The sequence below is a fragment of the Barbus barbus genome (genome assembly GCF_936440315.1).
Source record: "Barbus barbus genome assembly, chromosome: 12".
Lineage (NCBI taxonomy): Eukaryota > Metazoa > Chordata > Actinopteri > Cypriniformes > Cyprinidae > Barbus > Barbus barbus.
In genome coordinates, this window is record NC_136740.1 from 26,237,652 (window position 1) to 26,256,349 (window position 18,698).

Sequence of the window (18,698 nt, forward strand, 5' to 3'; positions counted from 1 at the left end):
CATTAAAATAATCTTTCAGACCACAAACTTTAAATGGTATAGTGTAGGTCTCTGGATGGTTTTGGTGTTTTAGTGTCGAGTCGCCACATGATGTAAATTTGAGTCCTAAACTGAAACCAACTGAGAATTTATAGGATCAACATCCTCTCCCTTCTCTTTTTTTGCTTTAATAAATCCCATTCCTTTCTATAAGATGTGAAGATTTGATCTTGTTTAACGCTGAGTGAATTCGAGCACATTTACTCGTAGCAGATGGAGGGGTGGGCATCTGATGTATTCATGACTAGTCTCATCTGTAGCCTCCTCTCGTCTCCCCTCCATCACTCTCACCTCCAAACATGGCCACCCTCTTCTGCAGAGTTATATATTCCTCTGGCACTTGCTCGCCTCTTTTCCCTCATCATTTTCCTTCTGTTCTTTGAGGAGGGTGTGCGCGGTTTAATTCCTGGCCGTAGCTTCCACCCCCACACCCCCCTGGGTCTCACAGCTGTATGTAGGTCAGCCGGCCCCTCCTCCCCCATCGCACTGCCCTACTTTCAGCTGTAGCTTCCGTGACATCATGCAGTCTGCCCACTGCTAGCGCAGTACGCTAAGCATTAGTACGCCATCCACTCACTGCATTATTTGGTATCCGCAGCATCTGATTATCGTAACACATTTTCTGCACTGATTTGTTTCTCTTAACTAAACTTTGATTTGTTATTGTTTTACCCTGCTGTAAAATACAGCCTAAAGTTGGGTTGCTGGTCTCATCATTTACTCACCTTCAAGTTGTTCCAAACCTGTATGAATTTCTTTCTTCAAAAGAAGATATTTTGAAGAATGTTGGAACAACTTGAGGATGAGTAATTGAAGAGAGAAATGTCATTTTTGGGGTCTTTTTAAGCTAGTTGTCCTGCTTGGTCAAGCTGGTTTAACTGTTTAACTTGCTGACAAGTCACTAAAATCCATCTGAAACCAACAAACTAAACAGGTTTGACTAGGCAAGCAGATTCACACCACAAACAAACATTTAAATATTAAACAAGCATTTAAAAAAAAAACATATTAAAGAAATGTCCATTTCATATTGCAATCCTACACAACAGGTCAAAAGTGTGGAATAATTAAGATTTTAAAATAAGTCTCTTATGCACTCCAAGGCTGCATTTATTTGATCAAAAAATACAATAAAAATAGTAATATTGTGAAAGATAATTACAATTTAAAGAACTGAAAGATTTCTTTCCAAAAAAAATTATAATAATAATACTTTTATACAGCAAGGATGCATTAAATTGATTGAAAGTAACAATAAACACATTTTCAAAGACAGAAAAAGATTTCTGTTTCATAAAAATGCTGTTCGTTGAATTGCTATTCATCAAAGAATCCTGAAAAAAATATTAAATCAGCGCAATCTCCATAAAAAATCAAGCAGCCTAACTGTTTTTACATTAGTAATTAATTAATTTATATCTAATAATAACTGAGCATAATAATTGAATAATTAAGCACCAAATCAGCATATTAGAATGATTTCTGAAGGATCATGTGACACTGAAGACTGGAGAGTAATGATGCTGAAAATTCACTTTGTCATCACAAGAATAAATTACATTTTACAATATAGTAATATACAAAACACTTATTTTAAATTATAATAATATTTCAAAATATTAATGTTTTCAAACTTGGTATGCATAAAATACTTTCAAAAGCATGAAAAAAAATAATTATTCCAAACTTTTGACGATATACAGGTATATGCCTGAGGAAGGTCATGAGATTGAATTGTTGCTATTTAAATAACTACACAAATATTTGGCAAGCTCCACTGTGTGCGATTTATTTGTCCCTAATTCCACCACACAACATGAGCTTTTCAAGCGTTTAATCCATAAATCCTTCCACTTTGTCTTACTTTCTCTAAAAATCAGTACCACACAGGCCAGAGTCTCACCTGCGCTTGCGCAACTTGTTATTCTCAGTCTTGAGCACGTGCAGCTTCTTGGCAAAGCAAACGACGATCATGAAGAGCAGGATCACCATGAAAGCGGAGGCCCCGATGGCGATGCACATTACCTGGAACTCCGTGATGACCGATTCGCAGCGGGCACCCTTGTGCCACATGTAGTCCTGGATGTTGCACCTGCAAGACAGAGAAAGGGAAATATATGGAAGCCTTTTCAACCAAATTGATAATTCGCTTGCATTTCCAGAAACAGATTTTAATGCAATGGTCAGAAGTTAATTTAGTATACAATGAATGAATGCTGACATTATCCCAGCCATTGGCTTTTGATGTTAGCAGTTCCTGGTTTAAGACCAGCAGGTTTTAGGGGCAAGAGCAGAGCCAATTTTTCCACCTCTTCTCCAATGAAAACAACCTAGAGCAACATGGCTCTTGATTCGTTTAGCAGACAATGTCATGCCAACACACACTCATTTTTAAAGCATACCATATTATAACACCCAGGAGACACATTATTTTAATCCTTATTGGCTTCCTAAAAATGTGCTTTGATTCCCCATGTAGTCTCTGGTTCCATATGAATATTCATGGGGGCTCAGTGCATCTTCTAACCAAGGGCAAGTTAAAATTCACCGCCTTCAGCATTTTTACCATTCATTTTTGCAGATACCTGGGTGGACGACAAGTTCACTGCCTTTATCTCACCTTAAGTTTCTTCTACACTGCATTAGACTAGATTTAACAGCAGTTCTGAACTTGTCCCAGAAGTAAAGTCAGTGAACTAACTTCAAAGACTGTCATGATTTGCCATATTAAAACTCAGTGGCATTTGCCTTGAAAATCCAATAAGGCAATCCAGTGTCACAATATTATGTTTAAGTGTGTATGAAAATGCTGCTACCAAAAACGCAGGGATTTGCAGAACACAGGGGTTTGCATCTGAGTTTTGTCAGGAATCTGCATCCTCTCCGTCAGCTTCCTAAGCATTTTTCCATCTTAAAAACTATATCTAAATTACGACATATGATCTCAATGTCAAATGCAGAAATGTTAATTCATGCGTTCATGACCTCGAGGCTAGATTATTGTAATGCTTTATTGGGTGGTTGCTCTGCACGTTTATTAAACAAACTCCAGCTGGTTCAAAATGCAGCAGCTAGAGTTCTTACTAGAACCAGGAAGTATGACCACATTAGCCCGGTTCTGTCAACACTGCACTGGCTCCCTATTAAACACTGTATACATTTTAAGATCTTGCTAATTACCTATAAGGCCCTGAATGTTTTGGCACCTCAGTATTAGAGTGAGCTCTTATCATATTATATTCTTTCACGTCTGCTGTGATCTCAAAACTCTGGTCATTTGATAATACCTACAATATCAAAATCAACTGCAGGTGGGAGATCATTTTCCTATTTAGCGCCCAAACCCTGGAATAATCTACCTAACACTGTTCGGGAAGCAGACACACTCTGTCAGTTTAAATCTAGATTAAACACCCATCTCTTTAACCTGGCTTACACATAATACACTATCGCATTTCTATAATTCAAATCCGTTAAAGTATTTTTAGGCTGCATTAGTTAGGTCAACCGGAACACTTCCCAAAACACCTGATGTACTTGTTACATTGTTAGAAAAATGGCATCTACACTAATATTACTCTATTTCTTTCTTATTCCGAGGTCAGTGTAGCCACCCAGATCCAGACTGTATCCAGATCAGATGGTGGATCAGCGCCTATAGAGATGACCTCTACAGCCAGGACACCTAGATGAGCCCCAGAGACTGATCCCCAGTGAAGACCCTGTCTCCAAGACGGCCATCGAGACAAGACCACAGGAACCAGATGAGTCCTTTGCTCAATCTGACTCTGATTTAGCCTAGATTTAAACTGCTGATTTTGTCTGGCCAGAGGAGAATGACACTATTTCAACAAACTATTTCCCCGTCTAAATACTGTAAAGCTGATATAAAGCCACCCAGCTTTATATCAAGCCGATGTAAAGCTGCTTTGACACAATTTGCATTGTTAAAAGTGCTATACAAATAATAGTGACTTGACTTGACTATTCCTCCTCCATTTTGTGCACATAACAGTAGGTTTGAGGTCAGACCAACAAACAACATCAAAGGTGCAGACTGAAGGATGAAATTGATATATTAATAAATATAATATTTTCTAAATTATATTAGAGTAAAAATTACATATTTTCTAATATTACTATATATGTATATAAAATATTTATTTTTATCATGTAACTTAGAATATTGAAACATGCGCAAATATATATATATATATAATAGATATAAGTTTTTATTTATAATAATTTAAAATAATATTATATATTTGCATTTTATAAAACATAAATAATATAAATAATTTATATTGATAATATATAACATTTAGAATATTATACTAAATTATTTTCTATTCGAAATTATACAATATTTGAATTACATTATAATTTAAAATACAATAATTTATATATAAAAAAATCTGATTGGTTCATGCCATTTTTGATGCTGCTCCAAGAACATGTCCTGCTTGGGCAAATCACGTTAAGCGTGAAATGCACCTTGTGCAAGTAGTAAAGCGCTTCAATGCAAGGTCATCATGCAGATAATCATGGGAAAGACAGCTACAAATAGCTGGAGAAGGCAAGAACCCTATTGAAGAAAAACAGATGTACAATAAACCACAAATCTGATGATAACTGAAACATTTGCAATAAGCAATCAAACAAATGATCTGCAAAGACTGCAACCCTGGACTCTTCTCTCTCCCTGAACCACATCCACATATGCACACACTCAAATGTAAATGTCTATAATGAAAGGAAGTCAGTCATCTTCATTCACAGTCTTGGTGGTCATGGGAGGGGGGTCTGAGGTTTCACTTCTTTTCACTACAGCATCCTGTAGGCCCCTTTATGCCAGCGCCAACCCCAAGCAAGACGAAGGAGAACAGGGTTGGCGCGGTGCCACCGAGGGCATTCAATCCCAGGAGGGAGAGAGAGGTGACGGGCGTGTTGATGTGAGCGTGCATTTAAATGCAACCTTACAGTGGGCTGTATAAAGCAGCCTGTCTATTCAGCCCCTCAGCTGTTTCTCATCCACCCTCCCAGATCTCAACACTCTCTTAATCGTGTTTGTTTCTTCAGCAAACATTTGCATGCTATCTACATTACATTCTACTCCCATTCTCTTGCCGGTTTCCAACCCAACCCACTTTTCAGGGCATTTAGTCAAAATCTTTCTTTATTTCTTGCATTCTTTTGTTCCTATTTCTCATGTTTATAGCTGCAAAACCTTCTCAGTAGACAAAAATGTAATGCAATCAGTCATATTCATCCCATGTAAGCTGTCGTCTCAAACACAGCCTACAGCAATGAACCCGTTTACCCAAAATTAATATTATTATGTGAAATAAAGCAAAATAAAAGCTAAACTCTATAAAATATAAAGAACATCTGATATAACTGCAACTGACAGGCTAAGTCTGTGAGTTTGATTTCAGAAACACAGATCAGATTTCAAAACACAAGCCACCAGGCTACTTAAAGGAATAGTTCACCCAAAAATGAAAATTCTGTCGTCATTTACTCACTCTAATATTGTGACTTTCTTTCTTCTGTGGAGCACAAATGATGATGTTTTGAAAAACATCTCTTCCTTTTCATCCATACATTGAAAGTCAAGAGGCTCTAATGTTGTTTGGACAGAAGAAAGAAAGTCTTACAGGTTTGGAATAAAATGAGAGAGAGAGAGTACAATGAGGGGAGAAACGATTTTCACTCAAAAATGACTCACTCTGAACTTTTTTACAAATAATGACAAAGAAACAGCAAGTAACACATCAAATTAAACATGAAATTTTGAGTAGAAACAGAACAGAAATTGAGTAGAAAGTAGAAATACTTAAATAGTATTTTCTTGTAAAAAAAACTGCAATAATCTGTTTTATTTGTGAATTGAATCTTGATTTATATTTTGAATTCATATGAAATCGCCATTTTAGGTTAGGAAATTCACTCTTGATTTCAAATTTTACAGAGATAACACCAGATAATATGGAAAGCCATTTCTGCCACTGAATAAAATATTTAAAAAATAGGTAATTGCGACTTTTTATCTCACCATTCTGACTTTGTTTTCTCGCAATTGCGAGTTTACATTTAGCAATTCTGACTTTCTTTGTCAGAATTGTGAGATATAAACTTGAAATTGCATGATATAAAGTCACAATTGCGTGTTGTAAAGTCAGAATTGTGAGATATAAACTCGCAATTGTAAGAAAGTCACTCTTTTTCCCCTCAGAATTAGACTTTATAACTCACAACTGTGAGTTTGTATCTCAGTTCTAAAAAAGAATTGCGAGAGAATAAAGTCAGAATTGCGAGATATAAACTGGAAATTGCAAGAAAGAAGTCTTTATTTCTCACAATTGCATGTTTATATCTCACAATTCTGAGAAAAAAAGTCAGAATTGCAAGATGTAAACTTGCAATTGCGAGGAAAAAAGAAGTGTGAGACAAAAAGTCGCAGTTGCCATCTTTTAATTTTTATTCTGTGGTGGAAATGGGCTTCTATATATAGCAAATTTGTAACTATTAATAACAAATTGCATACAGTGCATTACCGTTAAGCAGAATTTATTATATAGCAAATTGTTGTACTATCATTGTACGATCAAAAAAAAAAAACATTATTGCTCAGGGATATTAAAAGCTGGATATAAGACATCCTATTTACCTGTATTCATAGTACACTAATGTAAAGTGGAACACACTCAATTATGCTTAAATGTTGTATGAAAAGGAACTATATTATCTGTCAGCGCTTTATCTTAAGGTACAAATTCGAAAACAAAATTTTTTACAAGGTAAAGGATGAAAAATTGTTATATTTAAGTGAAAAAATTTAGTTTCACTCTGAAAGAGCATTGTTTAGCAGCATGACTATCTGGAACCTGGAAATATTGGTCTAAGCTAGATGAGGGTTGAATTTGTGCCGTTAATGTCGGTGTATAAATATGGGCATTTTATGAAGCCGCTGTGTGGACAGATGGTCAGGCTAAGACCGTGTGTGTGTGTACATGTGTGTGTGTTGCATGCAGTGCTAAGATGGACGGATGCCAAACAGCCCCAGCTGAGCAGTAGCTAGCAGTAGTCGAAACAGATGTAGTGATGACATGTCATTCCATCACTAATATCTCTCTTAAAACCAAACCTCCCCTCTGTTCCCCTTCATTTCACCACCTCTCTCTCTTTCTCCACTCTGCCATCTCTTCCTCTTTCAAGAACAACATAAATACAGATAGTTTTACTTTTGCCTGTATGTTGCAATAAAAATGTCAGGACACCTTATCTGTTGGCAAAAATATTGTATGCATAAGGGCATTGCTGCATTATAAAATGCTGCAAAACCAATGTGATGCAAAAATCTTATGACGAATGACAATATAAAACAGAGAGATCTATTTGTACTTTTGAAGATACAACAATATCATGACCATTCTTAACTATTTTAGGTAACACTTTATTTTAGGGTCTCTTAACTAGTTGCTTATTAGCATGCATATTACTAGAATATTAACCATTTATTAGTACTAATTAAACACATATTAATGCCTTATTCTACATCCCTAATCCTACCAATACCCAAACTTAACAACTGCATTACTAACTATTAATAAGCAGCAAATGAGAAATTCATTGAGGGAAAAGTCGTAGTTAATAGTGAATAAGTATTCCCTTTTCTAAAGTGTTACCCTATTTTACTTTTACTATTTTGTTGAATTGGTGGCTAATTCATATGAATTTGTAAAATCTCATTTGTATGTTTCAGGCAGTCTGATTGTGCCTGAGAGACATTAATGTTTAGGTGTGTGCTTCATGCTTACTTAAAAAAAAAAAAAATGTTTTCATGCTATTCGCATCGTAAATAACCATACAAAATCACTTCTGTGACATTGAGCAGGAAAATCCAATTAACTCTTGATTCATTACCTGTATATACTATATAGCAAATCTCTGTTATATGATCAAAAAATGTAAACTATATTAAATCGCTCAGCATATATTAAAAGTTAGATATAAACTCAACTGCCTGATTTTTTATTTTGTTGCAAAATGTAACTATTATCATTAGTTGGATACATACTGGATGTACTTTATCTGCACACTGTATATTCACGTAGGGTGATATACTTTATACTATACAGCATCTCTCAACTGCTTGATGTGTCACAAAATGTAAACTATATTGTTGCCCATCTCTAATCTGCTAAATGCGACTATAAGGCATGAAGAAAGATTTTTATTTTTATTCAGTCCTGATGTCCATTATAGTGGACATGAAAAAAAATCTAATAAAAAAAAAATATTTTTTTTAGACTTATTTCTATATTAGAAAAGAGCAAATATCAAGTGGATAAAAAAAAATTTTGTTCAGTGAAAAAAATTCAGATCTGAACGGGTTTAAGATATTTTAAATATTAACATCATGATTTTCTTTAAAGCTGCATTATGTGTTTTACTAAAAGTGCTGTATTAATAAATTTGATTTGACAGCCTCAAAATGCATCTTAAATATTCATATTCATCAAAGTGTTCCATCTGAGCTAGTTGTGAATGTATCGCCACTTTAAATATGCAAAGTAGTGAGGATTCAGCAATATCACTGATGGTACACTTGTCATTTTTAGCAGTGTAAATGCTGGTTATTTTACATGGTACACTGATAGTGGTACAATATTTTTGTCTCCTCTTTCCCATTAAAAATGAACCGGGAACTCACAATGACCATGTAAAACGGCCTTTAGAGAGATTTTATAAAGCTTGGCACTTCACAGCCTCTTAATTAAGTGTCAGTGCAGCTTGTCGTCCTAAACACAGCCACACCAGAGCAGCACCCCTTCATTAACTCTAAACATGTGGTTTACCAGCGCTGCCACAATCATCACTCCTCAATTCCTGAAAAAAATCAATCGTGAAGTGAAGTGAAGTGACATTCAGCCAAGTATGGTGACCCATACTCGGAATTCGTGCTCTGCATTTAACCCATCCAACGTGCACACACACAGCAGTGAACACACACACACCGTGAACACACACCCGGAGCAGTGGGCAGCCATTTTATGCTGCAGCGCCCGGGGAGCAGTTGGGGGTTCGGTGCCTTGCTCAAGGGCACCTCAGTCGTGGTATTGAGGGTGGAGAGAGCGCTGGACATTCACTCCCCCCACCTACAATCCCTGCCGGCCGGAGACTCGAACCCGCAACCTTCGGATTACAAGTCCGACTCTCTAACCATTAGGCCACGACTTCCCCGATCAATAAATAACCTGGGTTATGGCACATTATTCCGTACTGCCAAATGTTGGCTGGGCTTAGATAGGCTGCAGCCCAGTTGATCCCTGGATCCCTGGGGTGGTGTAAGGGTGATTCCCAGATGGAGAACGCTCTTACTCCGAGACCACCAATGGTAATAACCCAGTGACTGAGAAGGATCAGGACTGGATTTGGACCAATCATTAATCAGGCCCCGCTGTGTCTGTCAACATCATTTATCTAGAAAACAAAGTGATTGCTGATCTTCGAAATCTAAATTAGCAAATTATACAAAATACATTTATACATACATTTATCTAAATTCTTCAAAAATGAATAAAAAAATAAATAAATACATATACAGCTGTATTCATCTATATTTTATACCTTTACTACTACAAAAAATGTAAAAACTAAATAAACAATAAATACATAGTGACTTTTGTATTCACTGTTGAATGATGCAAACAGCAAACTTTTTGGAACCACTTAATAGAAAGGAGTCATCTGAACAAACCAAATCACCTAAAAGGAACTGAATTCAAAATAACATGCTACTGTACTAATCTTATTATTTCTGCCATATTTTGAAAAGCCAGAAATAGTAAGAGTATGCTAGTAAGCTAGTATGCTATTGCCAAACTGTCTGAATTAATCCAACTAACTATAGAAAAGAAAATAGCTAGTAGCTAGGTACTTACAGTAATAATAATGTAAATTGTTTACTAAAGTAATAGGTTCTGACAGTGTAGCAAACAACATTTTCAAAAAGGTAGCTGAACTGTAGTCTAACATTACATTTTGAGCTTGGCTAACAAGAATTTTCAAGAAGTAGCAGTGTAAACTGTAAATTTATGTTTTCTGAAAATATTGTCCTCTGTGCCACAGCATAGGAGGTTTGAATGAGACTGCAACAAACTTTTGAGACACAAACAGTCATGACAAAAACTGATGCAAACAGTAAATAGATTTTGCTTGAATATTATTACATGATCTCAAACAAAAACACACTTTTTGTGTAGCCTTAATCTGTTTCCATGCTGGCACAGTGAGCAGAAGTCTGACTCACACTTGTTTTGTTTTTTCGCTCTCTAAACTCCTCATATCTTTCTGAACTCTCTGAATTTGTTTTCCATGTCCTCCTGTGGATGACGAACACCCTACAGGAAGGGAAATCACATGTGAAATATCTTTAACATCAAAAATAAGAAAAAGCTGAAAAATATGAATGAGACAGTTGAGGAGACGTAGGCGGCATTTTTTTGACTCCTGTTTCCTGCTGCCTCACCTTCGTCTTACAAAACCTTCGTCTTTCGAAACTGCATTGGCTCATTGCAGCTTGTCTGTGCACTTGCCCAAAGACTGGACAACTGGATTTCAAACCAGAAATTTGATAAATTGCATCTTTGAACAATCTTCTAATTCATTTATATTTTTATTTTAGGAGAAACATCTAAGTTCATACTTAATATATACACTACTGTTATAAAGTTTTTTCTTTTATTCTCCAATGCTGCATTTATTTGATAAAAAATACAGTAAAAAGAGAAATATTCTGAAATATTACAATATAAAATAAATGTATTCTGGTTAGTTTTATATATACATATATCAAAGCTGATTTTTTAGCATCATTACACCAGTCTTCAGTGCCACATGATCCTTCAGAAATCATTCTAATATACTGATTTGGTGGAAATATTTCTTCTTATCACACGGTTGAGCTGCTTAATATTTTTGTGGAAACGGTGATACTTTTTTCAGGATTCTTTGAATAGAACATTTAAAAGAACAGCATTTATTTGAACAAAGGCTGTACTTTTCATCAATTTAATGCATTCTTGCAGAACAAAAATTTTAATTTATTCAATAAAAATCTTACTGGCCCCAATAAAAAGTCCTCTGGGATGTTAACAGAAAGTTTCACTGACTCGAATCACATGTTTTGTAACTGAAATGAAAGCCCAGCTGTCATAAGTCAGCACATAATTACAGAAAGCTCTCCACGGATCACTAAAAGAGAGGTGCGTGTGCAGGGGAGGGGGAATGACGGAGCGCTGAAAAGATGTCTGAGCCATTAGCATTCATCCTCTATTAAGATCGCAGTGGTGAATAAATGAGTGTGTTCAGATGAGCCTCATATAAACAAAGCCAACATGGGACACAGCTGCTCGGAGCTCCACTGACCCACTTTATAGGCCTGTTTTGGGGAGCCAGTAAGGGTAACCGGTCCCAAAGGGGGGTTACTGGTAGACCAAGCGTCTGCTTATTATGCAAGTACATGAGCATGGGGAGGAACTCAGAGTGAGGCTCAGAAAAATCACATTTGATGGCATTTAGCAGATGCTCTTATTTAGAGTGAATAGAGATGTAATAAATTACACTGGTAATTATGTGAGAGGAGTATCTGGGAGTCAGTTTTCAGCATGATCATTTACTATGAGCACGGACTGCTCATATTATGTTACAGCAGTATGATTTTAGGTGGGAAAAGGGAAAGAAAAAAAACTTTTATTCTAGCACAACTGGCAGACAGACAATTGTTTCCCCAATACAGAAATTACATTAAGTGGAGGGCAAATGGAGATCTATGTTTCCTGACCTTTAGAAATAAATCTCAACAATTTCTCAAACTGTGCTCAATCATCAGTCAAAGATCAGAGATTAAAATAAAAATTAAGGTTCTTTATTGGCATTGATGATCCCATGAGGAACCTTTCTTTCATAGAATCTTTCCATTGCACAAAAGGTTCTTTAAAGAGGAAAAATATTCTGTAGATTAAAATTCTCTTTACACTAGGTAAAAAAATGCTTCTGCTCACTGAAAGGCTCACTAAAAGGAGAAACATCTGAGACAAAATCCTTATATGAAGCTTAACTCTCATGAGCAACCTCAGAGCAATAAAATGTTCCTCTAGGATTTAGGATGCTAACCATGACCTCTGAGCTAACGCAAAGGTTGGGGTTGCAGTCAGGGTCATTGCACAAATCCAAAAAGAAGGAGGGGTGAGAGATTTATCACCATAAATCAGTTGTTACTGGTCACTGGCTGGCAAGAGGATGGTCTCAGATCTTAATTACGGCATGAATTACAACCTCTGGATGTCAGGGGGACACTGTGGAGAGAGAATTACACTCAATTTCACATTTCTGCAGTACTGAGAGCAACTGAAACCATGAGATTTTAAAGGAATACCTCATCAAAACCCCAAAATATTATCAATATGTGACTTTTATAAGAAAAATCTGCTTTTCAGGAAGCAGTGAGTTTAGCTCTCAAACATCCTCCCCCCGTTTTGACCTAATCTACTCTTGAAAAAGCTGAGTTTCATATCTCTACATACTTATTTTCAGCTTGAACATAATCCTCATGATGACCTGTTTATAGTGGCAGTCGCAGGCCCTGTATTTACTTTCATGGTAAATGCATTTGCAGTGATACCAAAGTTAATGAACTTGATGTTATTGTCATTTTTCTAAATTGGTCTTCTTAATATTTTTCTAGTAAAAGAGAGGATTGTATGCATAATGCAAGACACATGAAAACAAACCAGGTTTCATAACATACACTTGTGTGACTAGACTAGAGTGCATGTGGGTCATATGTTTGGACAAAAACAGTTGTGCTCAAAATAATCTGGCAACGAGAGGGAAGTTTCCTAATAAACTTTCCTCATAAAGAATCTGGGAAAACATGTGGTACTTTCTGCTCCGCAGCACTCGGCCTGTCCTTGTGCGAGTCCTTAATTTCCCTCGTGACCAGATGTGCCATGAGGGAGGGCTGAACTTCAAGAGGTTCCCTCTGTTTTATTCCAATTTATAATCACATTTTCCAAAGTAAATACCAGTGGTGTTTGCTTATGCAAAAGCTGCCATCATCATGCTAGGGTGTCAGAATTCAGATTGGCTCCCCTTTAATTCATGTGTGTAAATTTGAATGGAACTGGCCACATCCCACAGGAAGTTGAATTGGACTGGCATTCTCAATTAAACTTGGTACGGCACATATCCCTGTTTCTAAGGTGCTCTGAATGTTTGCTATGCAGTTGCTAGGGTGTTTTGGATGATTGCTAATTGGTCGCTTTCCAGCCCTAGTCAGAAGAGCCCACCCTCAAGTATTCTGATCACCAGATAGGGTTTGAGACCTTCAAAGTAAGTGCATAGGATTTTTTCACCCATTTGGTGAAAATTAGAAGTAACAGCACACCTGTCATAAACCAAACGGTAAGTATGAGCAATATTAAAGGCGCAGTATGTAATATTGACAGCTAGTGGTTGAAATGGGTACTGCAGTCTAAATTAAAACTATTGGAGAGAGTTATTTCTCCCCCCCGCTTTCTCAGACTCAACGCTCTCATGGGTTGCCAGATTGAGGACACACAAGAGCGCAATTGACTATGCAAGGTGACAAGGCTTAGACTTTATGTTGATGAGTTGTTTTAATATGCCTCTGGTCATAGAGCTTTTTAGATGGATGCCGAGGGTTTTTAGGTTGTGTAAAATCTGTGATCTCTGACCCAGCTGGTTTCCATGGCTGCAATATGCTGTGTTTTCCGCCAAATGCCAACCCAGGCAGTCGAAATACTACTGGGTAAATTGGCAGTGGGTGGACCAAAACAAAACAGACCAAAACAAAAACAGACATTCTGACACGCAATACACATTTCAGAAAAGAATAACTGACTGTAGCATTGTTTTCAGAGAAAAGAAGTATGTGAACTTAGCTTGTGTATGATATTTTTGTGCTTTAGTACGGTCAAAAAATTTCATACAGCACCTTTAATAGCAATACTTGCCATAGTGCATAACCTGGTTCTTCTGAACGCTTACCTGCAGAACATTTGAGCTCCTTCCATAACATAGCACTGGCCCCCGTTGAAGCAGTAGTTGGGCTGCAGGTCACATGGGGACTTGCAGGAGCCATTGGTGCGGACAAAACCCTGCCGACATTCTGAGCCGTTAACAGAGTCGACCACACCAGGGGGAGCACGGGGGCCTGCACCCACAGTGGATCCTTTGGGGAGCGTGAAAACAGAGTTGGAGGGCAATCGAGGAGGGATGCGTTTGGAAGGAGGAGTAGTGGAGATGTCATCGTCGTAAGAGTCAGTAGTGCTGCTGTAGGGGTTATCTTCAGTGGTGGGAGACACACTTTCGTCGTAGGGCGTCATGTAGTCGTAGTTGTCAGGCATGGACCAGGAGGTTGGTTCACGGCCCTGAAGTTCATGTGGGGAATGAGACAGTGGGCCAAGGTTCTTGCGGCGGGAGCCGAGGTCAAAGAAATCTACAGTGACGTCAGATGGGGAAGGGGGATGAGTTGGGGATGGAGTGGTGGGAGATGTCTCCGAGTCGAGGTCAAACACAGTGGTCTCCATGTCTTCTTTAGCATCCTGCCAGGGTGGTAGTGTAGGCTCTTGCTGCCTCACTTCCTCTTCCGATTCCTGTTCCTCTTCCTCCATGAAGGAGGTGACATGCTCCTTCACGAAGGAAGTGCTGACAGGCTCATGGAGAAGCAAGTTTTCGGTTTCCGCAGACTCGGAGCTGATCTCTGGGCTTGCCAAAGTGGTTGTGGCACCTTCACTGGAAGTTGGAGTTCCAGGAGTTGGCTGGAAGACCTCTTCCAGAATGCCACTGCCTACTTCTTCATCTTTAAAATTTTGTCTGGTGCGAGTCGGGTCTAAGGAGCTGGACAAGCTGGTGAATGGTGACACCTCCTCTATCTTCTCCTCCTTATCCCCGGTAGACAAGGAGGTCACGTTAACAGCACTATCAACCTCAGTTTCATTTCCCACCACAGAGTTACCTGTTGAAAGGAGCAGATCACAGTTAGGAGAACTCAATGAAATGTCATCTTATCAAGTCTAATCAAACAACATTGTAATTTAATTCAAGTAAACAGTGTTCATAATCAATTCAATTAGGATATTCAGTAAGGAAAAAAAATGAGTTACTTGATTTTATCCATCAAGTTGACTGTGAAAAATGCCACTATCTGACAGGTGGTTGAAAAATAACAGGGCTTGCTTGGTGACTATGAAATAAATGACTTTTCAGAGACATGAATAAACGACATGTTGATCACTGTGCAATATATTGAAACTTGTGCTCAAAATCAAAATACAACCTATGAAAACAAGTCTAAATATGCTTCTAAAGTAAATGTATTATATTTTATAGAATTGTAATTGAGGTAATGATAGTTTACAAAAGGCATTTTTTCCTTTGGAATAATATAAACAAATGAATCATTCACAATAGTTCCAAGAATATGATTAAAAACATGGATACTCCCAATGAAGTAATGGTTAGCTAAAAAGATCATCTCTGGCCAAACTAACACAGTAAGGAGGAAGCAGGTCTCTTCCTCAGTGACTAACAGTCTCTTAGACATCAATACAGCTTCAAGTACAATTCATTATCATCATGTTCTTTTTCATGAATTCAGAACTTGACATTTAGCCACTGGGAAATATTTCAAAAGAACAAAGATTTCGTAGTTGTGGAATAAAAGCTCAAAAATATGTTGCGGCTTCCACTACACAGGAAATTGTGTGAATTTCTGGAATGGCAATAGCACATTTTTTTAAGTATTTGGGCTCAGCTAAAAGTGTGTTTTAAAACACAGTGGATCTGTGATCCTGCTGTAAAATTCTAAGCAAACTTACAGGACAGCCTCTCTTTCTTGAAGACATTTGTTTCCAAAGATGGCTGATTTGCATTGATTCTCCTGTGCCATTATCTGACTGCTCTGGTGATGACAAGTTTATTTACTTCTGTATTGCTGAGACATTTTTGTTCTAAAAACATCTGTGTTTTTTCACTTTAAAACCAGTGACTAATAAAGAAATAAATTGAGTATCGTCGGAGACATAACATGTGACAGTAGAGACTAAGATCTTCGGCACAGAGATGCTCCCCAGAAAAAAAGTTTTCCAAAAATGGCCAGATGTGCTTGGTCTGGATTTTATTAGTGAGTGTGAATCACTAATGTAGTATTTATGTGACAAATCTGACAGAGATGAATCTGATACAGCTCCTTTGTGGTAACATTATAGTCTCTGCATTCGTGCAAGATTAACATGCCTTTCAAACACAGATGTCAAATCAATACGGAGGCATAAACAGCAAACACAATACAACAAATAAGGGGAAACATATTTGAGTTTTTACGTTTAGTTTTTTTACTTGCAGAGAAAAAAGCACACGGAATTGGATATTTAGAAACCTTAGGTTGTAATTGTTTTCTACTTTAATGTATTTCAAAACAATTTATTCCTTTGATGGCAAAGCTGAATTTTCAGTGGCCATTACTCCAGTCTTCAGTGTCACATCATCCTTCAGAAATTTGATTTGGAAAATGAATTTGAAAAACTAAAAGGTACAAATATCAAAGCTTCAGTGCACAGAGTAAAAATGAATCCTATGTGTATTTTAACACAAAATATGATGATTAATACAGGAAGACATGATCAATCTGACTAAACAGGAACCAGATGTGTAATTAAAATTCACGATCTCGACTGTACGTTCAAAGAAAGTGCCTTGCACCATTAACACAGCCAATGCTAAGTAATAAATCTTTCATTTGAGTAGCATAATCATATTTCCAGTGTAGCGTATCTGCTAAATTGTATAATGGTGTTTTAGTGTGACTCATGTATAGAGCAGCCAGTGATTCTGTTCGGGATAAAAACCAAACTGTGGTGTGGAAGGTCTGAATTTGATAAGCGAGAACAGTTAATGCACGGCGTCCTTCAATCATTTGCAAACGTATGTCATGGATACCTGACGGTAACCTAATTAGGAGCAGGATTTTCACATACGCTGTTTTCCTCTAACAGAATACGCTAAGCCATTCAGACAGTCAAGACTAATTGTTTTGTAAAAAATAAGAACATTTGACACCAGCTGGAATGCTGGTTTTGCAGATTTTGTGGGTTAAATAGCCAGATCTGGGTCAGATCTTTACAGCCAAGGCATTATCAATGATCTCCAGCCATAGTATTTAATGCGCCTCCCAGGAGGGATGCAGTACAGAAGCAAGGAACTGGGGGCCCCAGGCAAAGCAGACACAAAAAGGTCCTTGTGTTTCCCCTTTTCTCTCAGATGGTCAAATCTGGTTACATAATACTTAGTTACCCCTTTTCTCTCAGGCACCCCAGTGCAGCCCAGAGGGAAGGAGGTAATTTGGGGTTTGCCGCTTGTTATTTGGTGGCCAGGCTGGGAGGAATGATGGCCACGGGATCTTAGTTGCATGACTTTGGGGAGACGCCAGGCTCTTTGTTTGTGCAGCTCTGCAGACAGTGAAGGGAGGACAGCAAAGAGCACTGAAGGCTCGTCTGTACCTCTAATGGTTTTCTGATGGCAGGCTGCCCGAGCAAAAACTGTGGGAGGTACAACTCAGAAAAACCATGGACCCAACAGCTTCATTTAACATTATGTCATCTTCTGTCATAATCATATCTTATAATAGGTGTAGTGTAACATTGCGATTTCTGTAAAGCCAAATTATTTCCAATTTACATCCAATTTTTCTTACATACATTTCTTACAAATATACTTTTTTCGTAATAAAAATGTTAACAATAAAATTTGAAAAGTTTATTAAAAACAGTTATAATAGCATACATATACACTACTGTTCAAAAGTTTGGGGTGGTAGGATTTAGATTTTGTGCTGAAGAAGCATTTCTTATTATCATCACTTTTTAAAACAGTTGTGTTGCTTAATATTTCTGTGAAAACAAAAATGTACTTTTTTCAGAATAGAAAGTTGAAATGAACAGCATTTATTTGAAGTAGAATTCTTTTGTAACATTATAAATGTTATTACTGTCATTTTTATGAATTTAATGCATCCTTATTGAATAAAAAATATGATGTTACTCACCCTAAACTTTTAAACGGATATGTGTGTGTGTGTGTGTGGGTGTGTATATGCATAAAAGCAAAATTTATCGAGATGATGAATATTTGTAAATAAGACATAAATTACACTCATCTGTGTCAACAGAAACTGGCATGTTAATGAGGAATACTGGCCTTAAGCTCAATGTCCAGCAGTATGTACAGAAACTGATGCCACCAAAGATCAATCACCAAGTGAAGTGCCTTACTCACTGCATTGCTCCAGAACTTTGCAATACAAAAAAAAAAAAAAAAAAGAACATGTGCAAAATATAAATAAAGACGGATAGGAAACTGATGCAAAGGAGTGGTAAACGTAGAGGGGCAAAAAAATCTAACTCCGTGTTGTCAACACAAAATTAGTTAAAAAAAACGCCTTAGTTTTTCAGTGAAGAAACACAGGATTCCATCCCATTCCCTCCATAGAATATTTACCTTGAATTATTACGCAGGTATTAACAGTCAGCTCTTTTGACCTTGAGCCATAATCAGACAGCTGCCACTGGATG

General features: G+C 37.2%; 1 protein-coding gene across 3 annotated transcripts in view; it reads right to left on the bottom strand.

The window, feature by feature from the left end:
* The window catches only part of LOC306878223 (chondroitin sulfate proteoglycan 5-like), a 31,714-nt gene that overhangs the window by 9,646 nt on the left and 3,370 nt on the right, over window positions 1-18,698 (bottom strand). For all 3 annotated transcript variants that reach the window (XM_079430429.1, XM_079430428.1, XM_079430427.1), the window contains exons 2-3: window positions 14,116-15,085; window positions 1,943-2,131 (exon numbers count right to left, since the gene is read on the bottom strand). In XM_079430429.1, coding sequence (XP_079286555.1) covers window positions 1,943-2,131; window positions 14,116-15,085 — 1,159 coding nt within the window. The remainder of the gene's footprint in view (window positions 1-1,942; window positions 2,132-14,115; window positions 15,086-18,698) is intronic.